This window comes from Sciurus vulgaris, assembly GCF_902686455.1.
Source record: "Sciurus vulgaris genome assembly, chromosome: 2".
NCBI lineage: Eukaryota > Metazoa > Chordata > Mammalia > Rodentia > Sciuridae > Sciurus > Sciurus vulgaris.
Window position 1 is genome coordinate 112,276,842 of NC_136462.1, and position 27,793 is coordinate 112,304,634.

General features: G+C 50.1%; 1 protein-coding gene across 1 annotated transcript; it reads left to right on the top strand.

The window, feature by feature from the left end:
• The first annotated feature begins 2,235 nt into the window (after window positions 1–2,235).
• PLEKHO2 (pleckstrin homology domain containing O2) lies at window positions 2,236–25,833 on the top strand. Its single transcript, XM_079125698.1, has 6 exons — window positions 2,236–2,385; window positions 8,386–8,535; window positions 12,464–12,580; window positions 19,044–19,148; window positions 21,018–21,116; window positions 23,023–25,833. The coding sequence occupies exons 1-6, from the start codon at window positions 2,374–2,376 to the stop codon at window positions 24,034–24,036; spliced, it is 1,497 nt and encodes a 498-aa protein (XP_078981824.1). The 5' UTR covers window positions 2,236–2,373; the 3' UTR covers window positions 24,037–25,833.
• Window positions 25,834–27,793: the final 1,960 nt, after the last annotated feature.

Below are 27,793 nucleotides of genomic sequence, written 5' to 3' on the forward strand. Positions count from 1 at the left end.
GCATGGGCCACCATGCTCCGCCCATGTATTCTTGATCTGTAAAATGAGGATAAATCTACTTCAATTTTAGCTATTTCATGGATAGTTACCTACTTATTTTTTTTGTAAAGCACTCCCAGTTAAGAGGCATGCCATAACCTCTGTTGATTGATTAATGTTTTGCACATGCAGAAACCAGAAGCCTTCAATGACTTCCCAATGTCCTGAGGTTAAGAAGTGGTCTCAAAACAACCTACCTGGCATTTTCTACACTGAACTGTTTGCCTCAGCCTGGCTGGCTTCCCTGTGCACACATACTCAAGCTATGTTATTTCATGCCTCCCTGTCCCCTCTGCCTAGAATGTCCATCCTAGTTTTGGTGCCCATCCTCTATACTTTTACCTTCTCCTTTAGCACTATTTATTTAGCACTATTCTTATCTGTTTACATGCTAGGGATCCTGGCCTGTAATCCCAGCAAGTTGGAAGCCGAGTCAGGAGAATCACAAGTTTGAGACCAGCCCCAGCAATTTAGTGACACCCTGTCTCAAAATTAAAAATAGAAAAAACGGACTGGGGATATAGTTCAATGGTAAAGCACCCCTGGGTTCAATCTCCAGTACCAGAAAGAAAAAAAAAAAAAAAAAAAAAAAAGGCCTAGGGACCCTGAGCCCTGCCATATTTTCCAGTAGTGTAGGGCCTGATGGACAATCAAGGCAAATAAAATAATTGTGTTGAATAAAAGCATGCGTTATGGAAGCAACAGCCAGAGGACCAGCATGGGCTGGATGAGGAAACTGAGGCCAGAATGGTTTTCAGTGGCTCACTCCCAAAAGCAAGAGTTGGCTGGATATCAAATTCACCTGACCTCACTGCCAACACTCTCCCCACTCACCCCAAAATAGTTTTCTTCTGTGTAACAACATGAATTTTTCCAGGAGCTTTGGCTCCTGTAAGTAGAACCTGAGTCTCTGGAGACAAGATCTTCTGAGTCTTCTTCTGGCACAGTGTGACAGGGTACAACACTGCACAGCTCTTTAGACTGAGGGAAGAAAAACCATGTTGTAGCTACAAGAATTTACCATTTATACTGATTTTCTCAGATTCTCAGGCTATTTTCTTCACTGTGTAGATAAAGGAACCCAGGCCCAAACATAAGGGAAAAATGTGCCCCCACATCCTTCCCCTTGGCCCTAACACCCCAGGCTGCCCTTTTCCACCAAAGGCTGGAAATGGCCTGGGAGCCTGGGGGCCAGCAAAAGGGAGTGAAAAGGGAATTTGGTCAACTGGTATAGCTGCTGCTATGGCAGCCAGAGCCAAAGGAGGTCACTATTGATCCCACACGCACTTAATTCTCTGTGCTATGGCATGAGGCAGGGCTGACCAGAAAAGCTGAGGCTGTGCTGAAAGCTGGGGAACAGTCACTTTCTCTCTCTGAGCCTGTTTCTCCGACGTAAAATAAGTACACATGGTTTAACAAAAACCATTCTCTACTGGTCCCTAAGTTCCACTCTTCAGTAAATGTCAGGGCTGCAAGATGACCGCCGGATGGAATGAGGGTGGGGGAGACGACCCTCAGATATGAGAACTAGAGAGGGGATGAGCGATGTCCATGAAGAGCAGGAGAGCACTACGTTTGGGGGTCCCCCTGAACCAGAGGCAAAATCACCCCTAAGGACCGGTTCCCGGTCTTCCTGTTGCATGACCCTTTGAATAGAGACCGAAGCTCCGGGCCCGGGCTGTGCCCCGGCCTCGACCAAGATTTCTGCGAGAAGAGGACTAGGTCATCACCACTGCTCCGGCGTCGGGGAAGAAAGAGGAGGTTCACTCATTTCTGGGCCTCCCAGGGTAGCTGGGTTCAGTCCCGCAACCCCAGCCCACTTGGTCAGGAGAGCTCAATGTCAACCGCCCGCCAACACTTAGGGCGCTCTCTGTCCACCCCCGCCCCGCCCCGCCCGCCCGCATCCCTCGCCTCCGCCCCTGGGCCGGAAGTCCCCTCCCTCTCCCCTGGCCGCATCCCCAGCACTCTATAGCCGCTCCCAGGCCCCCGCCCTCCGCTCGTCGGGGAAACCTCTTTCCGCCCAGTCCCGCCCTCTTCCTCTGGCTCCATCTCCACCGGGGCTGCTCGGCTCGGTCCCCAAGCCCCCGCCCCGTCCTGCCCAGGCTCCGCCCTGGCTCCTCCGCCGGCCCCGCCCCTTTCCCTCTCCGGCCCCGCCCTCGGCCCCCGGAAGCCTCTCCCCGCCCCCGGCCCCGCCCCCCGAAGTTTCTTGGGCCCCCGGCGGCGGGCGGGACAGAATGTAGAAAGCCGCCGCCCGGCCCCGAGTAGATGGAGCTGGCGAAGCCCGCGAGGAGCGGGGAGTGAGCGGCGGAGTGGCCGGACCTCAGCGGACTCGCCATGGAGGAGGAGGTGAGGGTTGGGCCAGGCGGGGTCTGGGCTGGGGTCTTCGAGCCCCTAACGGGGTTGGGGTCCCGGGCTCAGGCCCTCGTTCTTGCCCGCCCCACTCCCACTGGTCCCCACTCCCACTCTTTTTCCTACCCCCAGGCAGAGCCTAAGCAGATGGAGCAGCGGCGAGGGTAGGGGGCCGCGTCCCCCACTTTTTAGACCTCATCCTCTTTTATTATGTCTTTGGCTTTGCCAGCTGTGGAGAAATTCTCGTTGTTACTGTTCCCATTGAATTGACCGGGGGACTGAGGCTCCAGCGAGTTTAAAGACCTCTTAAAAGTGGCCTGGGTTGCTGTCTTCGAACCCCGTTACTGTTGACTTCGCGTGCCGATCAGGTCGGATCCAGAGGGGACCAGACCCTGTACGTGTGTGCGATAGGGGAAGGGAGGTCCTGTAGATTCCGGGGTCCCTGTTTCAAGGAATCTGAGGCCACAACCGTGTCCGGTGGCAGGAAGCCTGAAGAATTTTTTTTTTTTCCCTTGTGTAAGTCCCCGTGAGTTCCCTTTCCCTACTCCTCTTCCCCTGCTCTACATCAATCTGAGGATACACCAACTGAGGACCTACCTTCCCCACATCCCTGGAAGGACTAATTCCTGGAAGAGCTGAAGGCTGGACCAGCAATAGCCCTTGAGCCTCCCTCCACCCTCTCCGGACACTCCTGGTCTGGGGTGGGGTCTGGTAATTTTGTGACCTCTGCCCTGTGCATGTAAATTCTTTCTCTCAGCAACCTGGTCATCCAAGGGTTCAGCACACACCATGTATTTAATGTGTGCCTGTAGAATGAATAAGAAGATGACTTTATTTCTTACCCTTTGAGGTTTCCCAGCTTCTGCTCCTCCCAGCCCAAGGGAAGGTGATGTGTTTTTGCCTGAATGGGAGGAGAGGAAAGAGGAAGCTTTCCTTCTTGTGATAACTGGCCTATTGGGGAGCCCTGAGTGGACTAGGATACTTGTGTCCCTGTTGGTGACCACCTCCCTACTTGCTAAAGCCACTTTTCTGGGGCAGCTAGGCTGGCTGTTCCCTCCAGTCCAGGCCCTCCATTTCTGTGGGATGATAGATAAGTCACTTCCCCTCTCAGCCTGCATTTCCTCTTCTATAAAATATAGGGCCTAGCCTCCCCCACTCCTATCGATATGATCGTGGTCCCTTCTCTTCTAGTGGGTTGAGGTAAGGGGCAAAGTCAGACCACTGTGATTAGCTGTGGTTTGTTTCTTGCTGTCACGGGTGGGGCTGCTGACTGCCCTGGGCTCCTGCTGGGAAGACTGGGCTTTCTAACCGAGGCCCCTCCCCTGCTCCCAGAGGATGTGGGTCAGGATTACTCCATCTCCTGATATGCTCTGGCCCCCAATTAAAGGAAGTTCTCCTGGGGCTTCCTGGGCTCAGCCCAGCCCTGTGCTCCCTCTGGTTCTTAATCTCTGACATTGATACTTTCTGACTTCCAGATACCAAAAGTTCTTTTGAGTATCTGGGCTGCCTAAGTCTTGCCTGCTTTACTTCCTCCCTGACCTCAAAACCTCACCCACACAGGCAAGACCTCCCTATTGCCTGCCTCATTGCCTCCCTCTCCTTCCTTTCTACTTCTTCCAGTAGCTTCCCCTCATTTCTCTAGGCCTCAGTATCCATCTTTGTTTCTCCAAAACTCCTCCTAGATCACAGTAACCTGCTTGCTCTGCCTCATGACCTCAGGCCATCTCATCACCTCACTTCCACATGGCTGCTTTTAGCTCTGTTAGCTTTGAGCTTCCTTCCTTTGCCCTAGCCACTCTGGGGCCAAACCCCCTCAGCCTCAGTGACATCCTCTGTTCCGTGGGCTTGTAGTTCCTGTCAGACTGAGGCTTGGTGAAGAAGTGGTAGCTGGGCACTGAGTTAGCTGCCCACCTGTATTCTCTGGCTCTCAGTTTCCCCATCTATAAAATAAGAGGGGTGTGTGATCTATAAATGTGATGATGTATGTGCAAATATCAGTGGAAGTGTTGTTGTTGTCACTGGAGTAAGGTTGGAAACCTTGGATCTAGGTTTTCCTGTGTCTGCCCTCAGGCTCTATCCCACTGCCCTCCCACCGTCATGCCTTTCCCTGGCTCCAGGATGCCCACTTGTCCTTTCCCATCTTGAGATAAGATGGAGCAGTGTCTTGTCCCAGCCCTGGTTTTGTAACATTGGGCTACTGTCTTGCCCTTACAGAGGCTGTACTTTCACTCTCTGGTTGGGAAGGGGTTGAGAGTTTAGGGTCTTTAGTGTTCTTTTTCCTTTCCTTCTCTGGACCAGGGTGTACCTGGCCCAATACCCTACCCACTTCCTGCCTTCTTCAAGGGCTGCCCAGACTGACCCAAGGCCTTAGCCCAACTGGGGGAACCCTGTGGGTAAATGTGATGTCTTTCCCAATAGACAGGAGCCCCTCAAGCAGGGGATAACCACCTAGCCCTCAAACTAGAGACTTCCTTATTCAGGGTCTGCTTTGCCCCCAGCAGACTGCTTCTTCTCTGATTTCTCCATCACAGGGTTCTGACATGGTGGGTTCTTAGTACAATTTGACCAGAGCATTACTGGGTTTAGTCTGAGGGCAAAGGTTGTCATAAGCTGCCTGTGCTGTGAGGTGCCAACATGGTTTCTTCTGGTCTGTCTCTGTCATAACTTTGCTGTGGCTTTCCATTTGTCTTCTGTGCACAGGGTCAGGGTGACCTGGCTTTTTTTTTTTCTTTTTCTTTTTTATTTTTTTTTCTTTTTAATGAATGACCCAGACATCTTCCCATGTCAGATACAGGGAAGCCAGGCTGGTGTCCAGGGTGCCTCAGGAACTACTTACAGTAGGCAGGAGAGGGCCAGGGTGAGGATGGATGGGAGGGGAGAGGGCAAAATGGGAACAGTGGTCAGCTGGTCAATAAGAGGAGAGGAGGCCGAGAAACTGGGCTGAGCTGACAAAACCTCCCCTGTGAACCCTGCCAAGGGGAGGGGCCCCTTGTTAAAACTTACTGGGTCATAGCCAGGCCCTCTAATGGGAGGGAGGTCTGAGGGACTGGATGGAGGGTGGAGACAAGTAGGAACATGGCCTCCAGCCAGGCCTCCTGTAGGATGACTGGGCTTTGATTCACACCATCTGCAGCCCCTCTATTGTCCACTCCCCTGTCCCAAAGAGCCCTCCTGCCCAGTTCTTATTCTGGTCCCACCCATCCTTCTAGGCCTTGGACTTACTTCTCTAGCTAATCTAGTTGTTGTATTCATGGGCACTGGTATGTTACACCCATGCAAGAAGTGACAGTGATCAAGGAACAAGGTTCCAGCCTTGGGCCCTAGAACTTCCAGCTGGTAGGAAATTTTCTTGTGAGGCAGGCAGGGGAGGTCATAAATGCAGTGAGTTAAGAAAGAGATGTGAGATCTCATGGTGGTGGGTGAGCTCCCTGAAAAGGTTAAGGCAAGAGGATTATAAACTTGAGGCCAGCCTGGGCAATTTGGTGAGACCCTGTCTCAAAATAAAAAGGGTCGAGGAGATAGGTCAGTGGTAGAGGACCCCTAGATTTAATCTCCAATACCACAAAAGGGAAAGAGAGAAAGAGAAAGACACAGATACACACCCATACTAAGAATGCCCATCCTGGAGGGTCCAGGAGCTGGCCAGCAGTGCTGTCGTTGCTGATAGGAGGGTTATGAGTGTGTATTTCCCAGTTCTTCCCTTCCAGCCTTGGGCCCTATATCAGTCTGCCAGGGTCACTAGGGGGCTTAGCTCCTGGGGGGGGTTCCATAGTCTGTGGGGGCTGAATATGTAACAGTTATATTGTGGGAGGCAAAGTTTGGGTGCATGATAGTATGGTACAGCCTCCCCCTTCTATCTATTTTTTAATTTTTTTGATACTGGGAATTGAACCCAGGAGTGCTTTTACCCCTCAACTACATCCCCAGCTCTTTTTATTTTGAGACAGGGTCTCTCTAAGTTGCTTAGGGTTTTGTTTAGTTACTTAGGTTGACCTTGAACTTGTGATCCTCCTGCCTCAAATTCCTGAGTCCCTGGGATTTCAGGCATGTGCCACCATAGCCAGTGAATGTCTCACTTCTTGTCAAAGGGCCCTGAAGTCTCCTCTTACCCTGGACAGGGTGGCTTATAACTGGCCAGCTTCCCACTTTCTCATTCCTGCATCCAGGAAGATTTTCCCACTTGCTCCATTTCTCTTCAAAGAGACCATGAGGGTCTCCCCACATTCCTGGGGCTTCTGGAGATCCAAGGCCAGCAGCTTTAGTCCAGAAAGGCCTTGTCCAGAATTAGAAACCAGAGCCACGGAAAAGGTCCCTCAGAGCTAGAGGAGATGGCAATGACAACAGTAATAACATGAATGACAGCTGTCATTTACAAATTTAGGATATCCTAGAAACTACTTTATATGCCTTATCATCTTCAGTTAGCAACAAATATTTATTGAGCACTTACTGTGTGGCAAGCATTGTCTAGGCACTGAGGACAGCAGTATACAAAACAGAAATTTCTGCCCTCTTGGGGTCTTATTACTTAGAAGTACTTTTTTTTTTTTTGGTACCTGGGATTGAACCCAGGGGCACTTAACCACTGAGCCACATCCCCATTTCCTTTATTGTTTATTTTGAAACAGGGTCTCTCTAAGTTGCTCAGGGCCTTGCTAAGTTGCTGAGGCTGGCTTTGAACTTTCGATCCTCCTGCCTTAGCCTCCTGAACCGCTGAGATTACAGGCATGTGCCACCATACCTGGCTTCACAGATATTTCTTGAGACTCCAGTATGTGTAAAAGAAAGGGCTGAGTGCTGGGGACCCAGAGGTGAATCCAGCCCTATCTGGTAGGCATGTACCTGGCACCCAGGCACCCAAGCAAGTAATGGATGGGGTATAAGATGTCAGTGATGGCCCAAGAGTACAATGTGGCTGCCCTATCCATAGGAAAGTCTTGAAATTAACTCCTGTACAAACTGTGGTTGAAAGAAGAGTTCTTGGAACCAGGTGGGGTGGTTGCCCTATGATCCTGGCCTGGGGTGGGGATGAGGCAGAGAAGCCTCCTTCTTGGGGGCAGGAAGCTAGGGCTGCAAAGTGGGCTGGAGAGGGAGGTTGCGACTCTTCCAATTTCTACTTAAACATTCTGTGTTCTAGGAGGCCTCTGTGGGCCACCCCAACCAACATGGACCAGGTCCCTCTGTCCTCTCATTGGCCCCTGTTTCTGTCCTTTATACCATTTCACACTGGCCAATGTGTTTGTGTCTGGGTGTTTATTTGTTCAGCTCTTCTTCACCCTGCTGTGAGCCCTATGAGAACAGAAACTGTGTTACTTTTTTTCTTCCATGACATCAGCACTCAGTGCAACATGTGTTGACTGTTGAATGAACACATGGGGATTGAAGGGTCGAATGAGTAAAACATGGGTTATAGAGACTTCCTTTATTCTTATTTTTTAATTTTTTAATTTTGGTGCCAGGGATTGAACCCAGGGGCACTTAACGACAGAGCCATATCCCTATCCCCCTTTGTTTATTTTGAAACAGGGTCTCACTAAGTTGCATAGGGCCTCACTAAGTTGCTGAGGCTGGCTTTGAACTTGTGATCCTCCTGCTTTAAGGTCCTGAGCCACTGGGATTACAGGCATGCACCGCTGCACCCAGCAATGTACTTTAAGTTCTGGCTCTGTCCCTCTGGCTGTGGGACTCTGGCAAGTCATCTATTTTCTCTAAGCTTCAGTTTGCTATAACATGTGGATAATGATACTACTACCTTGGAGGGTAGTTATAAAAGGGAAATGAGATTGTGTGAAATGTGATACTGTGGTTCAATGAAAGGTGGTAATTGCTATTATTACTGTTATTTCTGATATTGGTTAAGAATATCTGCCTTGGAGGTTGTGGGGAACGTCACATAGGATGATGTTATTAGATGCTCAGCACAGACATACATCTCTTGGTTGGCCTTTAGACTATGTGGTAGCAACCCTCATGGCATGTCCTGGTGCTGTTTTACAGGGCTTGAAGGAGGGGAGTGAGAAGCCTCGGGGAACTCGGACAGCAGACAAGGCTGGCTGGATCAAGAAGAGCAGTGGGGGCCTCCTGGGGCTCTGGAAAGACCGCTACCTGCTCCTCTGCCAAGCCCAACTGTTGGTCTACGAGAACGAGGTGAGGCCCTTTATGGCCCTGACATTGGGACTTCTGGGGCAGGAGGCAAAGTAAGGGCAGCCCAGACTAGCAGGAGGATCCTGGGCCTGGGGCTAGGAGACCGCCTTCACTTTTGACTTGCTGTGCCCAGTCTCTTCTAGGCCTCCGTGTGTAATATGGGGAAGATGCCTCTAGGGTTCCTGGATGAGAACTCTTTTGAACTATTTGTGCAACTAGTTTCAGTCTCCTCAACTGTAGGCCTGTGTACTGAACTTCTCCTGTCTCTGGGCAAAGTTCCATATAAGTGAATGTTCCAGAAAACCATTCAGAGATAGTTAGAGAAGTAATAATTAATACTTCTTACTTGTTTGGAACTCTTACATACCTCTCTTCACAGTGGAAATAAGAGTGGTCATCATTTATATTTTACAGAATTTAATGTTAATGACAAGATGACAGTGAATTCAGCATCTCACAGTGAATGGAGGAGTCAGGTCTAGAACTAAATCCAGTGCCCTTTCCATCAGGAGATCCCAGCAAGTAAACCCTGTCAGTCTGTTCTGTACCATCAGACTCAACTTTTAGCTTTTCTTTCTCCTTTAACTTCAAGCTGCTGCCTGCAACTTTCTGGTAGTGCCTCCCACAGTCCTCACATTTTCCCACTTCAGAATCTCGTGCCCCTCCTTGTTTTAGCAGGCTTGGGATTTGGACAACCAAGGATACTAAAATTGTGTGTTAAGAGTCAATAAAGCTCCAGTGAAGACTCGGGAAGAAAGGTGGCTTTTCCTTACAGATGCTGTTTGGGTTCTGAGTTGAGGCTATCAGAGGGCCCATCCACCATATGACAGCTGGAATACATGAGGGCAGAAGGGGGAGCCTGTCTCTTTTCCTTATCAGTCTCTCTCAACCTCCCTTAAGATATCCTAGTAAATTCATAATTGGCCCAGGTCCATAAAAACTGAGCAACCTGGATCTAAGCATTTAAAGGAGCTGCCTTTGAGAATCACCTTGCCTGTCCTGAGTCCCTAGGCTCCTGGATTTGAGGTATCAGAGAAGCAGTGGAAAGAGAGCAAGGAGATAAGTGTGTTCAGACAGTCCCCCAGATGTTCTGTACTGTGGCTCTGACCAAATTAGGATGTGCCACGGTTGAGAATGTGGCAGCAGAGGGATATTTTTATAAATAAAGAGGTTGTCTCAGCTTCCCCCAGTGCCAGCTGCTGCAAGAGTTGAGTGACAGTCTCTTAGCTGTCAAGCCATCAGGCACTGCCAGACTTGTCCTGGACTCACTCTCTACATCTGGACATGCCTGGGAAGCAGGAAGGATTTCGTGTCCCCCAAACATGAAAAATCCAAATGATACTTTTTTAAAAAAAAGATCACTATTAAAAACTTAAATGTACTTTCAAGAACTTAGCAGGGGTGGGGTGAGCTTGGCCCAGGAATAGGAATTGAAAAATGCTTAATAGCTCAATTTCTCTTTCTGATATAAGGAACCAGAAGAGTATGGATGGCTCTTGACTGTTTCTTTACTGGCAGAGGCTGACGTTCCAAAGATTCTGCCCCCGCCCAGTGCCTGCTGCTTTATTCTTTTTTTTCCTGAGCTACAGAAGGATCGAGATGATTCAGCATTTCAGCATGGGAAGAGACCCAGGACAGGCAGTTACAGGGAGTTGGGTGGCAGAGATGGACTGACATTTTATTCCCAGGCAGAGGAGGGTGTGTTTGACCAATGGTTGCTGAGGTGGGGAGGCCTGTGGACACAAAGGCAGGTGAGCTACTCTCACTGGAGCTTCCCTCTTGGATCCCCAGGGAGGAGGAGACTTCCTGGGGTCTCACTCTGAACCAAGCACTCATTGTACCACACTGGTCCTATGTATGTTCCTCTCAAGGGCTGCCTCTTAGAGAGCACGAAGGGAGGGACAGAAAGGAGGTAGACACACAGAATAGGGTAGAGCAAGACGGCTGAGCAGTGAGATAGGACTGTGCTTCTTCATGGCCAGGTTCAGTGCCCTCAGCACCTAGTGGGGTAACTGCACCCCACTGCTTTGTAGGTATTTTCCTGCCTCAAGATGTAAGTGATGAGAGAGTTCAAAGGAGGGAGAACACCAATGCTTAGGGGGTTGTAGGGAACAGCAAGGGAACTTCCCAGAGGTTTTTTCTGGCCCTTGGGTTTCATGGAGGAACCTAAAAAGGATTGAAGTTTAGGGGTTGGAAAGAGATGTATGGAAGCACAAATGGGAAAAGATACCTGATTGAACCCAGATGGAGAGATCAGGTAGTGCTGGCTTCTAGTCCCCTTACCCTTAGAGGCAGAAGAGAGCAAAACAGTGATTGTCCACCTGTTTGTACAGTCATCTGCTTTCAAAAGTACTGAGATCTGGGCTTCACCCCATGAGATCCTGATATCATTGGTCTGGAATGTTGCCTGGTTGTTGGGGTTTTTCATAGCTCCAAAATTGAGAACCTTTGGTGTGAATCAGTAGTTCTCAAACTTCTTATATGTCAAGGTCTCCTGGAGGCCTAGTTAAAATTCAGATTGTCAAGCCTGTGCCCCTAAGTTTATGATTCATTAACGATGGGGCCCAAGAATTTGCATTTCTAGCGAGTTCTTCAGTGATGCCAGTGCTGCAGGCCTAGGTGCCACATTGGGAGGGCACTAGTAGAGAGCAACCTATTGAGAAGGAACTGATCTAGCCACTGACTGAGGTTGGGAGGAATGTAGTATGCTAGGTTGACCCTAGCCTGGGGTCAGGATGTGGGTCTAGGTTCGTGTCCCTAAGGCAGATCTCTTCATCTCCAGGCCTCATTCTCATTCTCTTCACCTGTCAAATGAGGCAGATACAGAGGTACCAGGGATTGAACCCAGGGGTGCTTAACCACTGAGCCATGTCTCCAGACCTTTTTATTTTTTATTTTGAGACAGGGTCTCACTAAGTTGCTTAGGGCCTCACTGAATGGCTCAGGCTGGACTCAAACTTGTGATCCTCCTGTCTCAGCCTCCCATGCTAAGATTATGGGCACCACTGTGTCTGGCAGCTCTAGACGTTGAGGGTTCTTAGGTGACTCTGGAGAATCAGGGAGGCAAACGTGTTCACTAAGTGTTGGACATCAGCAAGTTTCCTTAACTGGTCATCCAGTCTCCAGGTCTTCCCCAAAGAGCCTGTTTCTGCTTCCCAGGAAGTTGTTTAGCTGGGTCTTCCCTGGAAGAGGGACCAGTTGACCACCATTGAGGGAGACCTTGTCCCAGGCATCTTGCTGGAGAGGCACCTAATGGGTAGAGCCTGTGGAGAAAACCCTTAAGTGTCAGGGCTGGTGGGCAAAAAGGCAGTGTGGACAGTGTTAGAGGCTGGGCATTAGCCTAGCAATGAGGCCTCAGACTGGCACACAAGGGGACAGAGTAGGATGCTTTTGAATGAGCTCTGCCCTCTCTTTTGTGCATGACCTGCAGCCTGGGATGAGGGGCCATCTCCCCAGCCAGGGATCAGCAGAGGAAAATGCCAAGTTGGGGAGCCAACACAGGATCACTGCTGAGTTGAAAAGTCTTCTTTCTCCCAATTTTGTGACATCCCACCCTGCATCCCTTTTCCAAGGCTACCTCTTCCACAAATCTCTGCCTGGCCTCTGGGCCTGCATAGGCCCCACACATACTTTTCTAAGCCTTTCCAGCCATTCCTTTTCCTCCTCTGGCTTTATGCCACTGGATTTAGGCCTTAGATAAATACCCAACCCTGTGCTGGGGGCCCCATTTCTTACCTGAACAGTAAGCTTTGAGGGCTTCCCTCCAGTCAACACATACCGAGTATTGTCCACTTGCCAGAGTCTGAGTACCACAACTTGGTGATGTGATGTCCTTCCTGAGTGGAATCAGGATCTGGGCATGGCCTGGGTTTTGATGGCCTTGGTGGGCTTGGCTCTCATCAGCTCATGTCACTTTTTTCTTTCTCCCTAGGATGAGCAGAAGTGTGTGGAGACTGTAGAGTTGGGTAGCTATGAGAAGTGCCAGGACCTCCGTGCCCTTCTCAAGCGGAAACACCGCTTTATCCTGCTGAGATCCCCAGGGAACAAGGTAGGGATATGCCTACTTCTTCCTGCCTCCCTCTGGGCCAGATTCTACTTGGGAAGATCACCCCTGGCTAAAGCAGTCTGGGCTTTGAGAAGCAGCCTGCAGGTTTTCTGTTGAGATGGCTGAGGCCCAAACTCAGTGGCTGCGACAGGTTAGACCTGCTCGTTTTGTCTCGGAGGATCCCCAGCCTCTGGTCAATGGGAGATGTACTTGGGTCTCTACTGAGAGCTCTCCTTTCCTCTTCCTCTTTCAGGCTGTGGTTGGAAGTAGTCACTGGGAGACGGGCCCTTGGCCTTCTTTTGCACCCTGAACTCACTGAAGGCCCAGGGCTAAGGCAGGAGAGCTGTGGGTGAGGCCTGTACCTCAGTCAGATAGGAGTAAGGATGTAGCCTCCCCTTCATCTGGGCCCAGAGCTAAGAAGCCCATAGTCTCCAGGTTTCCTCCCCTTACCCTTGCCTTTCTTGGTTGTAGCTAGGGAAAGTCTCTTGCCTGAGAGAGTCTTTCCCTGGGACCTGCTCTGTGCACAGATGAAGTTTACTGTTTGCACCGCTCTTCTCTGGCTGGGAGTCCGGTGGGTGTTGACACCTGGTGCAGTTTCACAGGTGTTAAGGAGGGGGTTTGGGGTTTGAGGCTGGTGTGCGCAGCACCTCTTGCCAGCTCTCATCAGCTCTCACCACACCTCACCCTAACCTCTGCATGTCATGTGGAGCCTTGCAGAGTGGGACTGAGTCACAGAGGCTGGCTGCTGGGGAGTAGGTCTCATCTGGGCCTGCTGGAGGCCATTCTGTTTCTCTTCCAGTTTTAGGGGTCAGGAACTCAGTCCTCTGTAGTCCTGGGGCCTTGAACCCTGGAAGAGGAGGAGACCCTGATGCTTTACTTATTAACCCTTTGTCCTACTCTGCAGTGGGAGGGGCAGAGAAGCAAGCAAGACTGCCCTGGATTGGGCTGTGGACCTCTGACTGCAGGGAGTTGGAGGATGTGCTCCAGGGCAGAGTCAGGTTTAGTGTCCTGAGGATTCATGTGGCTGGACCCGGGTTCACCTAACATCTGCTTAAGGCTCTTTGAGGAAAAGAGGATCACATTTTGATCTTTTCAGGCTCTGGATCTTTCAGCCCGTACCCTGTCGCTCCAAGTGGTCGCTGTATGTGTGTGTGATTGAGATGCAGAGTACCATGTATGTGAAGGTCTGTGCCTGTGTGTCTGGTACATGTGTGTATACTTTCTTATGTGTGGCCGAGTGTCTCCCTGGCCTTGGTTCTGCTGGGGTCTTTGTGAGTGCCTCTTAGTATGTGCATGGGGGGAGGGCTTGCCTCTCTGCCCTCTGCGCATGCTGTTTTGCGGGCCATCTCCTTTCTCCAGCTTTTAGAACCAGCTGGTGGTGGGCTGGGAGGGTGGGGTTCAGCTCCGGTTGGGACATAACCTTCAGAGAGGCCTGTTTGTGCAGCTGCGCTTTCAACCTCTTCATCCAGTACCCTCCTTCCATTCTCCAACACTGCTGAGGGTTCAAGTTGACTCTGGGTGACTCTAGGAACAGGGCAATCTGTAGGAAGATGGGGCTGTGGAGCAAGTGGTTGTGGCCGCCTGAGGGAAAGGTTTGACCTGGCTCCAGCTCAAGGCCCCTGACCCTTGCCTCCTTAGCTCATACTGAGCAGCGGCTCCCCAGGGGTCAGATGGCGGACCTGGCCCAAGGCACCACTAGCATCCTCTCGCTCTCCCACCCTCCTGCCTTTCCCATCGCCCTGGGTGTTCCTGAGGTCCTCAGTGCAGCCTCCAGCCGACCAGAAGGTCATGTGACCCTGGCTGTCTGGTCCTGAGGCCGCTTTTTTCCCCTCTAATCAAATAAACAAAGACTCCAGTGTCTTGCATACCCCTCTCCCCCTGCCTCTCCATCCCCACACCCCTGCCCATGAGGTCACAAGCAGCCGCTGCCAGGAAGCAGGGTGGCCACTGCTGGGCCTTGCTGCCCTGCTGGTCTTGGCCAGCTTGGTTCTTTCCTCTTTCCTGCCTCCTTTTTCCCCCTCCCCCACTTTTCCTCTCTGCCATTCTGCCCTTCCCCCCAGGCCTTGTGGGCCTATTCTGTGGCCAGTCTTATTAGCATCTGAGCTCCTAGCAGGGCCAGTGTTCCTGGGATTTCCTGAAAGGGCTTGTGGCAGGGACCTGTGTAGCCTGTGGCCTTTTAGGTCATAACTTCTTGGTATTTGTGCTAATCATCTCTATTCTAGTCATCCTTGTGGAATGCCTGGCTCATTGAGCCAGGATTACAGGGTGTCTTAGGGTAGAGCTTGGTCCCATGTAACCTTGAATTCCCTCTCCCAGGGGAGCAAACCCCTTCCCACCAGCCTGCATCTGGTGGTCTGGGCCAGTGGGGAATGGGCTCCAGGGTGAGCAAGATCCAATAGGTCTGTTCTTGTCCCCATGAGACCCAGAGTAGTACAGACAGCCATCTGACTCTTTCCTGCCCCACTCTTGTTCCCTTGCTACTGACTTGCATTTTATTCTTCTCAATCTCTTAGTGATGCCAAGGCCTGCACGAGGCAAGGGTGTCACCAGCTTGGAGCCCCTGAATAGGAGCAGCAGCTGGGGTCAGAGGTGATGGCTCCAGACCCCCTTTCCCATCACAGGGTTAGGTGGCCTTTGTAGCCCCTGAATGAAGCACGGTCCCTCCCTGATCTCCAGCATCTCTGATGGCTGGACTGAGAGGCAGTTGCCAAGGTGCCCTGGGGTTTCTGACTTAACTGCGGTTCTGCTGCCAGGATTGAATTTACCCTGGTCATGCAAATGAGCATTTGGCTATGGCTGGTGAGGAGGGGGGGGTACCCAGGCTCTGTATGAGGAGGAGGCTGTGTGACCAGGAGGAAGTTATATAATGAGGATGCTGAGGGGGCCAGGCCGACTGTACTGTGTGTTACATAACTGGGAGAGTGGCAGGAGGAAAGGCGCTATCTAATACCAGGGCGGGGGATGGGCAGGCTGGCCACCACCAACAAAGAACTAGGGCATCTTGAGGTCAGAGTGGGCAGTGGCCCAAAAACAGGGCAAAGGAAGGAACCTTGGGCCAATTCATTTTCTGGCTTATTCATTCAGTAACTATTTTCTGAATACCTACTGTGTGCCAGCCCCTGGCTTTAATCATGTTTAATTCCCTCAGCAGTGCTTTGTAGTAGGACATGTTATCCCATTTTTCAGATGACAAAATTGGGACTATTTATCCAGAAGAAAGGCAACACATTAATTCCTATACTAGGGAATTACTTCACTTTGCAAAGCTCCAGATTCAGTACTATAGATATATCTAAAAAATTTGTGGTCAAAACACATAACATAATATTTACTGTCTTAACCATTTAAAGTACAGTTAGTTCAGTGTCATTAAATACATTCACAATGTAGTACAGCCATCATTAATCATCCATCTCCAGAACTCTTTTTTTTTTAAAGATGTTGATAGACCTTTATTTTATTCATTTATTTATATGTGGTGCTGAGAATCGAACCCAGTGCCTCACACATGCTAGGCAAGTGCTGTACCACTGAGCCACAACCCCAGTCCCAGAACTCCTTTTTATCTTGTAAAACAAGCTGAAGCCAGATGTAATGGCACGTGCCAGTAATCCCAGCAACTTGGAAGTCTGAGGCAGGAGGATCACAAGTTTGAAGCAGTCTCAGCAACTTAGCAAGCCCTGTCTCAAAATAAAAAATAAAAACAAGAACAAAAAGCACTAAGCTCCCTGTTTCTTCTTCTACCAGCTCTTGGCAAACACTGTTCTATTTTCTTTCTTTATGATTTTTGACTACTTTTATACCTTGTATAGGTGGAATCATTATCTTTTTGTGCTAGCTTCTTTCACTTAGTATAATATTTTCCAGGTTCATCTGTAATGTAGTATGTGTCAGAATTTCCTTCCTGTTTAAGGCTGAATAATACTCCATTGTATGTATTCACTACATTTTACTTATTCATCGATCTATTGATGGATACTTGGATGGTTTCCACATTTTGGCTATTGTGAATAATGCTGTGAACATGAGTATATAAATTAGATACATCTTTTATTTATTTGTTTTTTATTGTGCTGAAGACTGAACCATTGTGCTGAAGATTGAGCCATTGAGCTACCTTGTAGCATATGTGTACATAAACAAAACATAATTTAGTCAATTTTTTTCTTTTTCTTTTCCCTCCCTTCCTCCCTCCCTCCCTCCCTCCCTCCCTCCCTTCCTTCCTTCCTCGCTCCCTCCCTCCCTCCCTCCCTCCCTCCCTCCCTCCCTCCCTCCCTTCCTTCCTTCCTTCCTTCCTTCCTTCCTTTCTTCCTTCCTTCCTAGCAATTAAACCTGGGGATACTTTATCACTGAACTACATCCGTGGTTCTTTTAATTTTTTTATTTTTTACTTTGATGATGATGACAGTGACGATGAAGACTTTTGGTACCAGGGATTGAATCCAGTGGTTTTTAAGCACTGAGCCACATCCTCAACCCTTTTTTTTTTTTTTTTTTTTGAGATAGGGTCTCATTAAGTTGCTTAGGGCCTCACTAAGTTGGTGAGGCTATCTTTAAACTTGTGATTGTCTTGCCTCAGCCTCCAAAGTAGTTGGGATTACGGGTGTGTGCCACCACACCTGGCTTATTTTTTATTTTAAAACAGGTTCTTGCTAAATTGCTGAGGCTGGTCCTGAACTTTCAGTCCCTTGCCTCAGCTTCTTCAGTTGCTGGGATTACAGGCATGCAAAACTACACCTGGCAATTTGGTCAATTTCATTTCCAGTATTCCCTTCCCCACTTCCTAGTCCTCTTCCTCTACTCTGAAGGTCTTCCTTCTAATTTTAGGAAATTCCACCTTTCCTGCTTTTCCCCCCTTTTTTTTCTCTCTAGCTTCCACAGATGAGAGAAAACTTTGACTTTCTGAGTTTGGTTTATTCCACTTAACATAATGTTCTCAAGTTCCATCCATTTTCCTGCAAATGACATAATTTCATTCTTTATGACTGAATAAAACTCCATCGTGTATGTATGCCAGATTTTCTTTATCCATTTATTCACTGATGGACACCTAGGTTGGTTCCATAGTTTGGCTATTGTGAATTGTGTTGTCATGAACATGGGTAGTATGTATCAATGTAGTATGATGACTTTAATTCCTTAGGATAAATACTGAGGAATGCTATAGCTAAGTCTATGGTGTTCCAGGCCTAGTCTTTTGAGGAACCTCCATACTGATTTCTATAGTGGTTGTACTAATTTACAATCCCATCAAGAGTGTAAAAATATTCCTTTTTCTCCATTTCCTCTCTGGCTTTAATTTGTTTGTATTCTTGAAGGCTGCAATTCTGAACTGCAGATAATAAATCTCAATGTATTTTTAATTTGTATTGTCCTACATATATATATCATTTTAAATGATCTTCTTAGCTCCCTGAGGCAGATTGTGGTGGTATTCTCTTTTATAGATGAGAAAACAGATCCAAGGTCAGACAACTGAAAATGGTAAAGACCCAGCCTGGAAGCTCTGTTCCTCTCACTGCTGCATGGGACAGCCTTATACCTTCCTCTCTTCTCCTCTCTAGCCATTAGGTTTGGTAGGGACAGTGCTCTCAGCTGCCCCTCCAGAGCTCCTGCCTGCAGTGGGGAGAGATTGGGATTGATGTGGATGAGAAGGTGGGAGTCAGGAGGGGTTACTTTAGGATCAAGTGCCATCTCATCTGCAGAGTCTCAGTTTCTTCATCTGTATGATGGGGTTTGGGGTTGACTTCCCAATAACCTCATTAAGGTCTGATTCAAGTCCAGAAAGGAGACCCTGGGACTTCAGGAGTTGGGGCATATTTTCAGTGGGGCCAGGATTGGGTGTGGGGCTCTCTACAGAGCTTGAGGGTGGTCCTGGGTCCAATGAGACTTCATTATGGGCACCCCTTATGCCTGTCACCTCTGTCATTATACTCAGGCTGGCATGGGTGTAGACTAGGACTATTACTACTTTACAAAGAGAACCGAAGCTGGGCATGGTGGTGCATGCCTGTAATCTCAGTGACTCGGGAAGATTGAGGCAGGAGGATCACAAATTTGAGGCCAGCCATAAGCAGCTTAGCAAGACCCTGTTTCAAAATAAAAAATTAAAAGGACCAGTGATGCAGTTTAATGATAAAGTTCCTCTGGGTTCAATTTCCAGTACCAAAAAAACAAAACAAAACAAAAACAAATACAAAAAGTAAACTGAAGCCCAGAGATCAGGCAGCTGCCTTGGGAGTTCAGATTCAAGCTCTTTCCACAGGATAAGACTAATGCCAGTACAAGCCTCCAGCAGCTATGGGCCAGGGGAAGGCCCCTTCTCTGTTGCTATTTCCCTACCCTAACCTTCAAGTCCCAATGTCAGATCTGATGTGGGGTCATTTTGGTTTGACCTTGGGTTCTGACATGAAAATGTGACCCTAAATGTGAGCTCTATAAAATATCTGTCATCCATCCCTTGCAGGTCAATGACATCAAATTCCAGGCACCCAGTGGAGAAGAGAAAGAATCCTGGATCAAAGCCCTCAATGAAGGGATCAGCCGAGGCAAGAACAAGGCTTTTGATGAGGTGTGATACAGTCCTGTGTATCATGTGTGGCCATCATGTGTGGTCTGGGAGAGGATCCTGCCCACCTTGCCCCAGTCTACCCCTCACTTCTGTCACTGCTACAAGCACCAGGACACTTGGGGTACACTTCATTTAACCCTCATAACAGTCCATCAAAGTGGGTGGTGGTGTCCATTTTACAGATGAAACTGAAGTATAAACAAATTAAGTAACTTGTTTTAAATTAAGAAATACATTGCCAGGTGTGATAGCTCACAGCTGTAATCCCATTGACGTGGGATGCTGAGGCAGGAGGATCACAAGTTTTAGGCCAGCCTCAGCAATTGAGCAAGGCCCTAAGCAACTTAGCTAGACTGTCTCAAAACAAAAAGGGCTGGGGGTGGGTCAAAAAGGGGGCTAGGAATGTGGCTCAGTGGTAAAGTGCCTCAGATTTAATCTCCAGTTAAAAGAAGAAGAAGAAGAAGAAGAAGAAAAAACACATAAGTGGTATGGTAGAATTTAATTGGTTGCAGCCATGGACTTTTTCCAGCCCAACCTCAACGGGAAATAGCAGGTGACACAGGCAAGAGAGGCCTGGGGGTGAGCTCAGCTTGAGAGCTCCCTTTCAGTTTGCCCATGAAGTTGGGCAAGGTTTATAGGCTGGTTTGCAGCCCTCAGTTTCCCTGTTTGTCTGCAGTGACCTCAGCCACCTGTGCTATAGCAGTGACTGTGGCAACTGAGGTTCAGTCAGGTTCAGGGAGGGCAGCATGTCCCACAAGGCCAGGATCTCTTAGGGAGGATTTGTCTTTATCTTTGACATCATGGATCCTTAGCTATTTGATGTAAAATGACCTTGAGGAACTGGTTTGTGGCTCAGTGGTAGAGCGCTGACTAGCATGTGTGAGGCCCTGGGTGATCCTCAGCACCACATAAAAATAAAATAAATTGTGTCCACCTACAACTTAAAAAAAAAAAAAAAATTAAAAGAATATAAAATGACCCTGAGTGCTACCTTGGATTGTGGAGGATGAGACCTGAGGGGAGCAAATCTTCCCAAACAAGACCTTGCTGACATCCAGATCCTCTTGACTCCCAGCTGCGGCTCCTATGTACTCTCCTATGTCACTGTGTCACGCTTAGTTCTTCACTACCTGGGGCAAGCATTCCTGTTTGCAGGGAGTGTTGATGGGCCACGTGGTGGGCGTTGGGGGAGGATACAGGAGCCATGGCCTAGGACTCACGCACAGTCTTGTCAGAGCGGGTCTGTTTGCTCCTCCACTTAGGACAGAGACTGTTGGAGCTCTAGGCAGGCTTGAGCCTCCACTCTATCACAGGCACAGGGTTCAAAGTTCAGAGTTCCCATATGAATCTTACTCTGGCTTTCCAGCTGCTCTTGACCCCCTTTCCTGACCCTCAAAGCCAGATATTCAGGCTCAAGGGGCAGAGACCTTACTCTTTCCTGGGCTATCCCCTTGAACCTGGGAGAAAGGCAGGGGTCAGGGAAGGCCTTTGCTGGAAGGCAGATACCATGGGATTGTGGTCTGACTTCTCCCCACTTCCCACTCCCCAGGTAAGCCCTGTAGCAGCCTCAGGGTTGCTTAGGTATTTACAATAGACTAACGGATAAGGACTGAGAGCCCAGGAAGACTGAGGCAAAGAGGGTGGCTGCAGAGAACAGGAGAGCCCCAGACTTGACAGATGGACTGCTAGTGGCAGTGTAGACTTAGAAGCAGAGGTCCAGAAGCAGCAAGACACCACGGGCAGTGGGGGGATGCTAGCCCTGTTAAGTAAGGATGCAGGATGCAGACTCTGCTCCTAAGTCAGGGCAGTGGGTGTTTCCTACTCTCCCCAAGGCCTGGTGGGGCTGACCTGCTTTCCTCTCCTTCCCAGGTAAAGGTGGACAAGACCTGTGTCCTGGAGCATGTGACACGGGACCGGGTGCGGGGGGGCCAGCGGCGCCGGCCACCAACAAGAGTCCACCTGAAGGAGGTAAGGCTGTGTCTTCAGTTTGGATGGTGGGAGGTCACGTGGGCCTGGGGCTCCAACTCCTTAGAGTGGCAGCCAGGCTTGGGGAAGTCTCTTTCCTGAGGACACCTGGAATTGGGGCTTGCTGAGTGATGTACAGGAAGGGCAGTGGGGCCTCCTGTGCTATATGCGCTCAGGGTATAGATGTCCCTGAGCCAAAAGTCTTTTTCATTTATGGGCTACACAGTAGTGGTAGCCAGAATTGGCCAGAGGGAAACTGAGATGCACGAGACTAATCCCTGCCCCTCAGAACTCAGCTTGCAGTTGGAAGATAGACCTGTCCACAGACTCCCCCAGGCACAGCTGTCTACTTTTGTACAGAGGAGAGTTCTGTGAGGTTATGGGCAGGAGGCACCGTGAAGGAGCCACTGGCATTTGAGCTGACCCTTGAAGGACAGCAAGGGTTTCAGCTGGCAGACTTGGAATGATGGGATTTCTGGCAGAGGGAATGGTGTGAGTTGAGCACGGGGCAGAACAGTTCAAGGTGTGCAAGTGGTTCTGTTGACTTGGGAGATTGGTCCTGGTCCGGGAAGGTGGGGTTAGGGAGGAATTTGTGGAGACCTTGAGTGCAAGAGTTGGGGACACAATGGGACGGCACAATCCAGAGGTCAGTTTGAGACCCTCTGGGTGGGTTGGGTTGAGGGAGAGAAAGAATGGGGGGAGGCGGTCTCCCAGGCTCCAGGTGGGGATGAGAAGGGAAGGGCCCATGGGAGACACTGGGAAGCAAGGGCCACCTGGGCTTGCTTGAATGCTGGAATTGGACAGAGCAGGAAGGGGGTCAGTGGTATCAAAGGGCTGAAGACTGGGCACGGGGAATTTGGGAGAATGTATGAGCAAGAGTGAGGGGTAAGGGGGTCTTAGACCAGTGCAGCTGATAAGGGGGTCAAATTTTGGATGCCATGAAAGAACCTCAGCAAATGTGACATTTGAGGGCTGGAGAGGGGCAGTAGATAGCAACCAAGGAAGAGAAAGCAAGAGAGACCAAATGGGTACAATGGCATGCAGTTGTATTCCCCAAGGCAGGAATATCACAAGTTCAAGGCCAGCCTCAAACTTAATGAGTCCCTTTTTCAAAATAAAACAAAAGGACTGGCAATGCAGATCAGTGATAGAGTGCCCCTGATAAGAATCTCAAGAGAGAGAGGCCCAAACCTGGGGAACAGCAGCCAGGTTGGCATCCACAGTTGACAAGGCAGTAATGAGGAAAAGGCAGGTGATAATATTTGCAGCACATTTTCTAAGAGGAGTCAGTGTAGAGATTTGTGGATGCCCCAGCGGGCAGGGTCCACGAGAGGGATGAACCCAGGGCCATCAGAAGATTTGTTATTGAGATGAGGCAGCTGTTCTTGTCTGTCAGCTGAAGGAGAGGAGCTGCAGAGTGGACAGGAACACCCGTGGGGAAGATCTGGAGGCGGGCCCTCAAGAGGAACCCAGGGAGGCACAGGGTGTGTGTGTCGGAGGCATGTTTCTGTGAGGTCCCAAAGGACTCAGATCAGGTTGGCCAGATCACATGGGGCATGTAAAAGGGAGTGAGGTCCCTGCCAGCACCCCCAGCATCTGAGGAAGCTTGGGAGAAACCCCTTGTCAGCCCTGTTCCAAGGCCTCGGAAGCTCCCTAAGAAGGTCCCCATGACTTGGGCTGCTGGGTGTCCCTGTGGGTCCTCAGAGTCAGGTGGGGAGGTAAGCCCATTTGGTATAGTGGTTCCTCTGGCATTCACCTGGTTAGGCAAGGGCTGGAGAAGAACTGGTAGATGGGACATAGGTCTCTAGGATGGGAAGCAGAGGTGAATAAACTTCAGACTTGGGGGAGCCAACATTTGACTCAATGGCCAGTCAGCCAGTTTGACACCCAGATACCATCCCCCCACCAGGTAGCCAACGCAGCTTCTGATGGGCTTTTGCGCCTGGACCTTGATGTTCCGGACAGTGGACCACCAGTGTTTGCCCCCAGCAATGATGTCAGTGCAGTCCAGCCGTGGGAGACACCTCAACCCCTTATGCCTCCTACGAAGACTTCCTCAGCACTTGAGACCAGCTGCCTTAGTGATAAGATGGAACCCCCTTCGGGGGAGAGAGCCCCAACCCCAGTCTCAGCCACCTCTGAAGCCCATCCTGAGAGCCAAGAGGACTCGGAGATCCTAGTGGGGGAGAACAGTGACTCTAAGCAGCCCCCCAACAGCATCTTGCCTGACAAACTGAAGGTGAGCTGGGAGAGCCCCAGACCCAAGGAGCTCCCTGTTCTGGAGAGTGCTGAACTGTCCAAGGTACCCTGTTCTGAGACTGCAGAGGCTGTCCCCAGGGCGGGAGGGAAGCCCCCTACACCCCCACCCAAGATCTTATCAGAGAAAATGAAAGCCTGCTTGAGTGGGATGGAGGCTTCTGAGCCAGCCCAGAGTTCTGGGACCCCTGGGTCCTCTGCCCCAGGCTCAGCACCGTTCTCAGTGAATGGCGTGGATAATGGTCCTGAGCCCAAGCCATCCCAGGGTACAGGCACCCCAGGAACTGCCCCAGAGGATGCAACAACATCCACAGCACTCCCCCGCTGGGACTTGCCACCTCAGTTCCATCCCCGCTGCTCCTCCCTTGGGGACCTGCTTGGGGAAAGCCCCCGGCATCCTCGGCTGCCCAGGGAACAGCTGTATCGGGCTCAACTGGAGGTGAAGATGGCCTCAGAACAGACAGAGAAACTATTGAACAAGGTGCTGGGCAGTGAGCCACCCCCAGTGAGTGCTGAGACGTTGCTCAGCCAGGCTGTGGAGCAGCTGAGACAGGCCACTCAGGTCCTGCAGGAAATGAAAGATTTGGGAGACCTGAGCCAGGAAGCCCCTGGGCTAAGGGAGAAGCGGAAAGAACTGGTGACCCTCTACAGGAGAAGTGCACCGTAGGCCTGCTGGGCTAGAGGCACAGGTCCTCTTGGCTGCCCCATCAGAGCCCAGCCCTACTGAGAAATGTGCTTGTGCAACTCGGCTATAGAGGGCCACTGGGCATGTCAGGGTTTGGTCAGGACCTGAAGAGACTCCTGGTGTCCTTCCCACTCTGCCGTGGCCAGTGGTGCCAGGTGCCAACCAGCACCACTGTCTGTCTCTCTGGCTTGGCCTCATCTGGGGCTCTGGGCTGGGAGCACACACTCAGGCCCTGGGTGCTGAGTGGTTGTTCCAAACTTCCCCAGGGCTTTGGCACAGTTCTTGGGGTTTCTGGGGTGGCATCATGTCTGCTCCCCACCCCCAGTAGTTTACATTCCTGACTTCTGAATAGAGCACAGCTGAGCCCCACTATAGCCCCTCCTCCCATCTCGAGATGTTCCCAGACAGCCTCCAAGTCAGCTTTCTTCCACCAATTCTGAATAGAGGCCTTGGGTGTAGGCTATAGGATCATCCCTCAGCTGGGTGAAACCTGGGACTCAGCTGCGGCCTCTTGAGGCAGATGCTTTCCCATCCGCTTGAGGAAGTCATTTGCTGTGTGGCCCCTCTCTGGGCCTGTTCATGTTTCTGCAAAGCAAGGGCATTTTCTGCAGCCTCCTTCTCTTTGATGAACTGCAATTGGAGGCACAGGTCTGGAGGATTTCAGGGAAGAAGAGGAACTCAGGGGGTCTTCTAGCTTGGTTTTTGCTTCTGGACTAGCTGTGTCCAGCCTTGCACACTCCCAAAGAGGTGAACCCCTGAGTGGCTCAGTGTCAACGTTAGAAAAACCTGTATGTGATTATCATAAGTCAGCCCTCAGAACCCCCCTCCATCTTCTGTGCCTCCCCAGATGGGATTTATCTGGGTCTCTGTGGTTCCTCAAATCAAATAGGTCCAGTGTCTCCATCATTTCCTCACACACTGATGGGGCATGCTGGAGTCTGACATCACTTCCCTCTCCAGCTCAGGCCCCTGGTGGGCTGCCCCCCCTAACTTCGTAGTGGAAGGAGGATTTTCTCCTTTCTCCCTTCCTGGTCCATTCCTGGTCCCCTCCCAAGCCCTCTCCCGCATAGTGCCTGGCTCTGAGAGCACATCCAGTCTCATCCTGCTGCAGTAAGTAGACTGAGGGTGGAGACTAGGGCCCTTGGGCATGGGGTCGGGGCAGCCCAGGAGGTTTCTTCACATGCAGTTTTGCTTACAGAAGAGAAGAGAGGGCCACAGCAGCATGCCCTGGCCCTTCTGCCACTACCCCCACCCACCCTTAGCCACCAGTCATGCCCACTGAGACCTGCCAGTGCAGATTGACGTCTTCATTACTATACTGTCACTTTGTTCTTGAGGGCAGTGGGCAGAGATCAGAAGGGGCAGGTCTCCTCTGATCTGTACCAGGTAGGGGCAGAGGTGAGCAGCAATGCCATGGTTCATGAATCCTCATCATCCTCTGGCCTCTGATGATAGTCTGCCTTTCCCTCCATCTCTTCTGTATAAGAGCAAGAATGTTATCAGGTGCCCACCACCTTATGACCCCTGCCCTCAGGGAACAGCCTCCCCCACCAGCAGCCAGGACTGACTGGGGCTTTAGCCAAGTCATCTGCTGTCAGGAATTGGGCCTCAGTTTCTTCTTCTGTTGAGTGGCAGGGCAAGTAGCTCTGGGACCATATCAGTGACCAAACGCCACTGGTTCCCATGCTTTGACCACCTCTCTAGGGAGGAGGCATTCTGTGTCCTCTGCTTATGAAGCGCCTTTTTTGAAGTTTGGCAATAAATTCCTTTTTATGAAACTTACCTGTCCTAAGCCTGTTTGTTGGTGTGGCAGCCAACTCCAGGGCTGGCCTTGAGGGAGCAGAGGGTAGGTGGCAATTGGCATCACAGGTCCCCAAACACAGTTCCAGGGCCCCCTTCCTGGAGGCTGGGCTGGAGGCATTGCCTCCCGGCAGTGCTGGGTCTCTGCTAACTTCAGCCAGCCCCACCCAATTCCCCCTCCCCCCAGTGTTTCTCTGGGCCAGGGTCTAAATGTGAGGAGCAGTGCTTTCCCATTTTAAAAAACATGATTTGGAAATAAAAATGTTGCAAGAGTAAGACTAGTACAAAGAACACCCACATGCTGTGCCCAGATTGATCCATTATTTTATCTTCTCAGCACTTTCTCTATTCCACATGTACACATTATTTTTTTCTCTGAATCATTGGAAAGTTGGTTATCATGGCCCTTTACCCCTAACTACTTCAGTGTGTGTTTTCTAAAACACTTCTCTCATGTAACCATGCCATAGTTATCAGTATCAGTAAACGTAACATCAATGTAATAGTTTATTTTTTATATTCCAATTTTTATCATTTGACACAGTAATACCTATTGTTTTTCCTCCTGTCATGGTCAGCTATTACATACAATTATCAACTCTCTTTAGTCTCCTTTAATCTGAAACATTTACAGTCTGTCTTTGTCTTTCATGATTTTGGAGGAATAGTCTTTCCTCCTAACCATTTTTAATAAATCATTCCTCCTTTGGGATTTGAGATTGAGATTATGGATTCTTGGCCAGAAACCTTCATGGATGGTAGTGGTCCTTTTCAGGGTACCATATCTGGAGGCATGACATCCATCTGACTCTGAGTGATGCTGTTCATTTTTATCACCTGAGCAAGGAATCTAATTTTTATACTGTGTGGTCAGTGTTTATTTTTTTGCAAGTAATAAGCAATCTGTGCAAGGCATCTTAAGACCATGCACAAATGTGGCACCCAACACAATTTCCCCCGATTTTGAGCGATGGTTCTTATGAACAGGTGTTTCCTACAAAGGTTTCAAAGTGGTGGTTCCAGCTGTTTCATCTTCTGAGCCTGGTGCTGATTAGGGGTGAGCCTGGGCTCTGCTTTATGCCTGTGAACCCTGACACATCTCAGCACCTCAAGTGTGCTTAGGGAAGCCCTGAGCTCATGAACAGAACTCTTCAGTTCGGGTGCCAGTTTTCAACCCAGGGACTCTGGGTAAGTCTCAGTTTTAGGGGTCCTCACTTTCCTGAATCACAAAAGGGGATTAAAATACCCCCAATCCTCTGTGGGAAAGCACCGCTGTACTTGCCAAAGGCTGGCTCCGTTCCTTCTCTGTGAGGGCCACTGCACAGTCCCTGTGACCAACATAACAGGAAGCACCTGACCCAGGACCTATCAACTGTGGCTGTGACCCTTGTGTTCCTGTGACTTTCCCTGTCACTGATCTGATGTGTGACAGCCATACCACATGTGTCCTACAGAAGCTGGGGAACCTCAGAAGAACCACTTTCAGGCCCCTTCATCTGAAAGGGAGTATCCCTTTTTATTGGTGGGAGTATCCCTTCAGCCCTGACCCAAGAATTAGGTCCCTTCTGGAGGGCCACCTTGAAGGGAACAGCTGCTGACATGGTGTTGGTGGCTAGCCACAGGGCTGAGGACAGTTGTGGCAAGAATTTGCCCTCTGGTCTTGAGGACTGAAGAGAAGGGGAGCCTTCTTTTTGAACAGGCTGCAATACCTCTGGCCTGAAGTCCTGTGGGTACAGTGCAGGATTTTGCAAACCACAAGGTGGCTGCCTTCTTCAGACAGGGTCCCGGATGTGGGGAGGCTTGGTGGCAGTTTATCCTTTTGCCTTCTCTTGTTACCTCCACCTGAGCCTGGGCCCTGGAAGCATCCTGTGTCTCCGGAACCACTGTATTTTGTGCCTCCTCCTAATCTCACTTTCCCACCTCTCCTAACCTTCCTCTC

Bases quoted from the DNA above. Each gene is read 5' to 3' on its own strand.
- PLEKHO2 (XM_079125698.1), top strand. The intron at 8,536-12,463 runs GTGAGGCCCTTT...CTTTCTCCCTAG, and splicing joins TGTTGGTCTACGAGAACGAG to GATGAGCAGAAGTGTGTGGA. The intron at 19,149-21,017 runs GTGTGATACAGT...TCTCCTTCCCAG, and splicing joins AGAACAAGGCTTTTGATGAG to GTAAAGGTGGACAAGACCTG.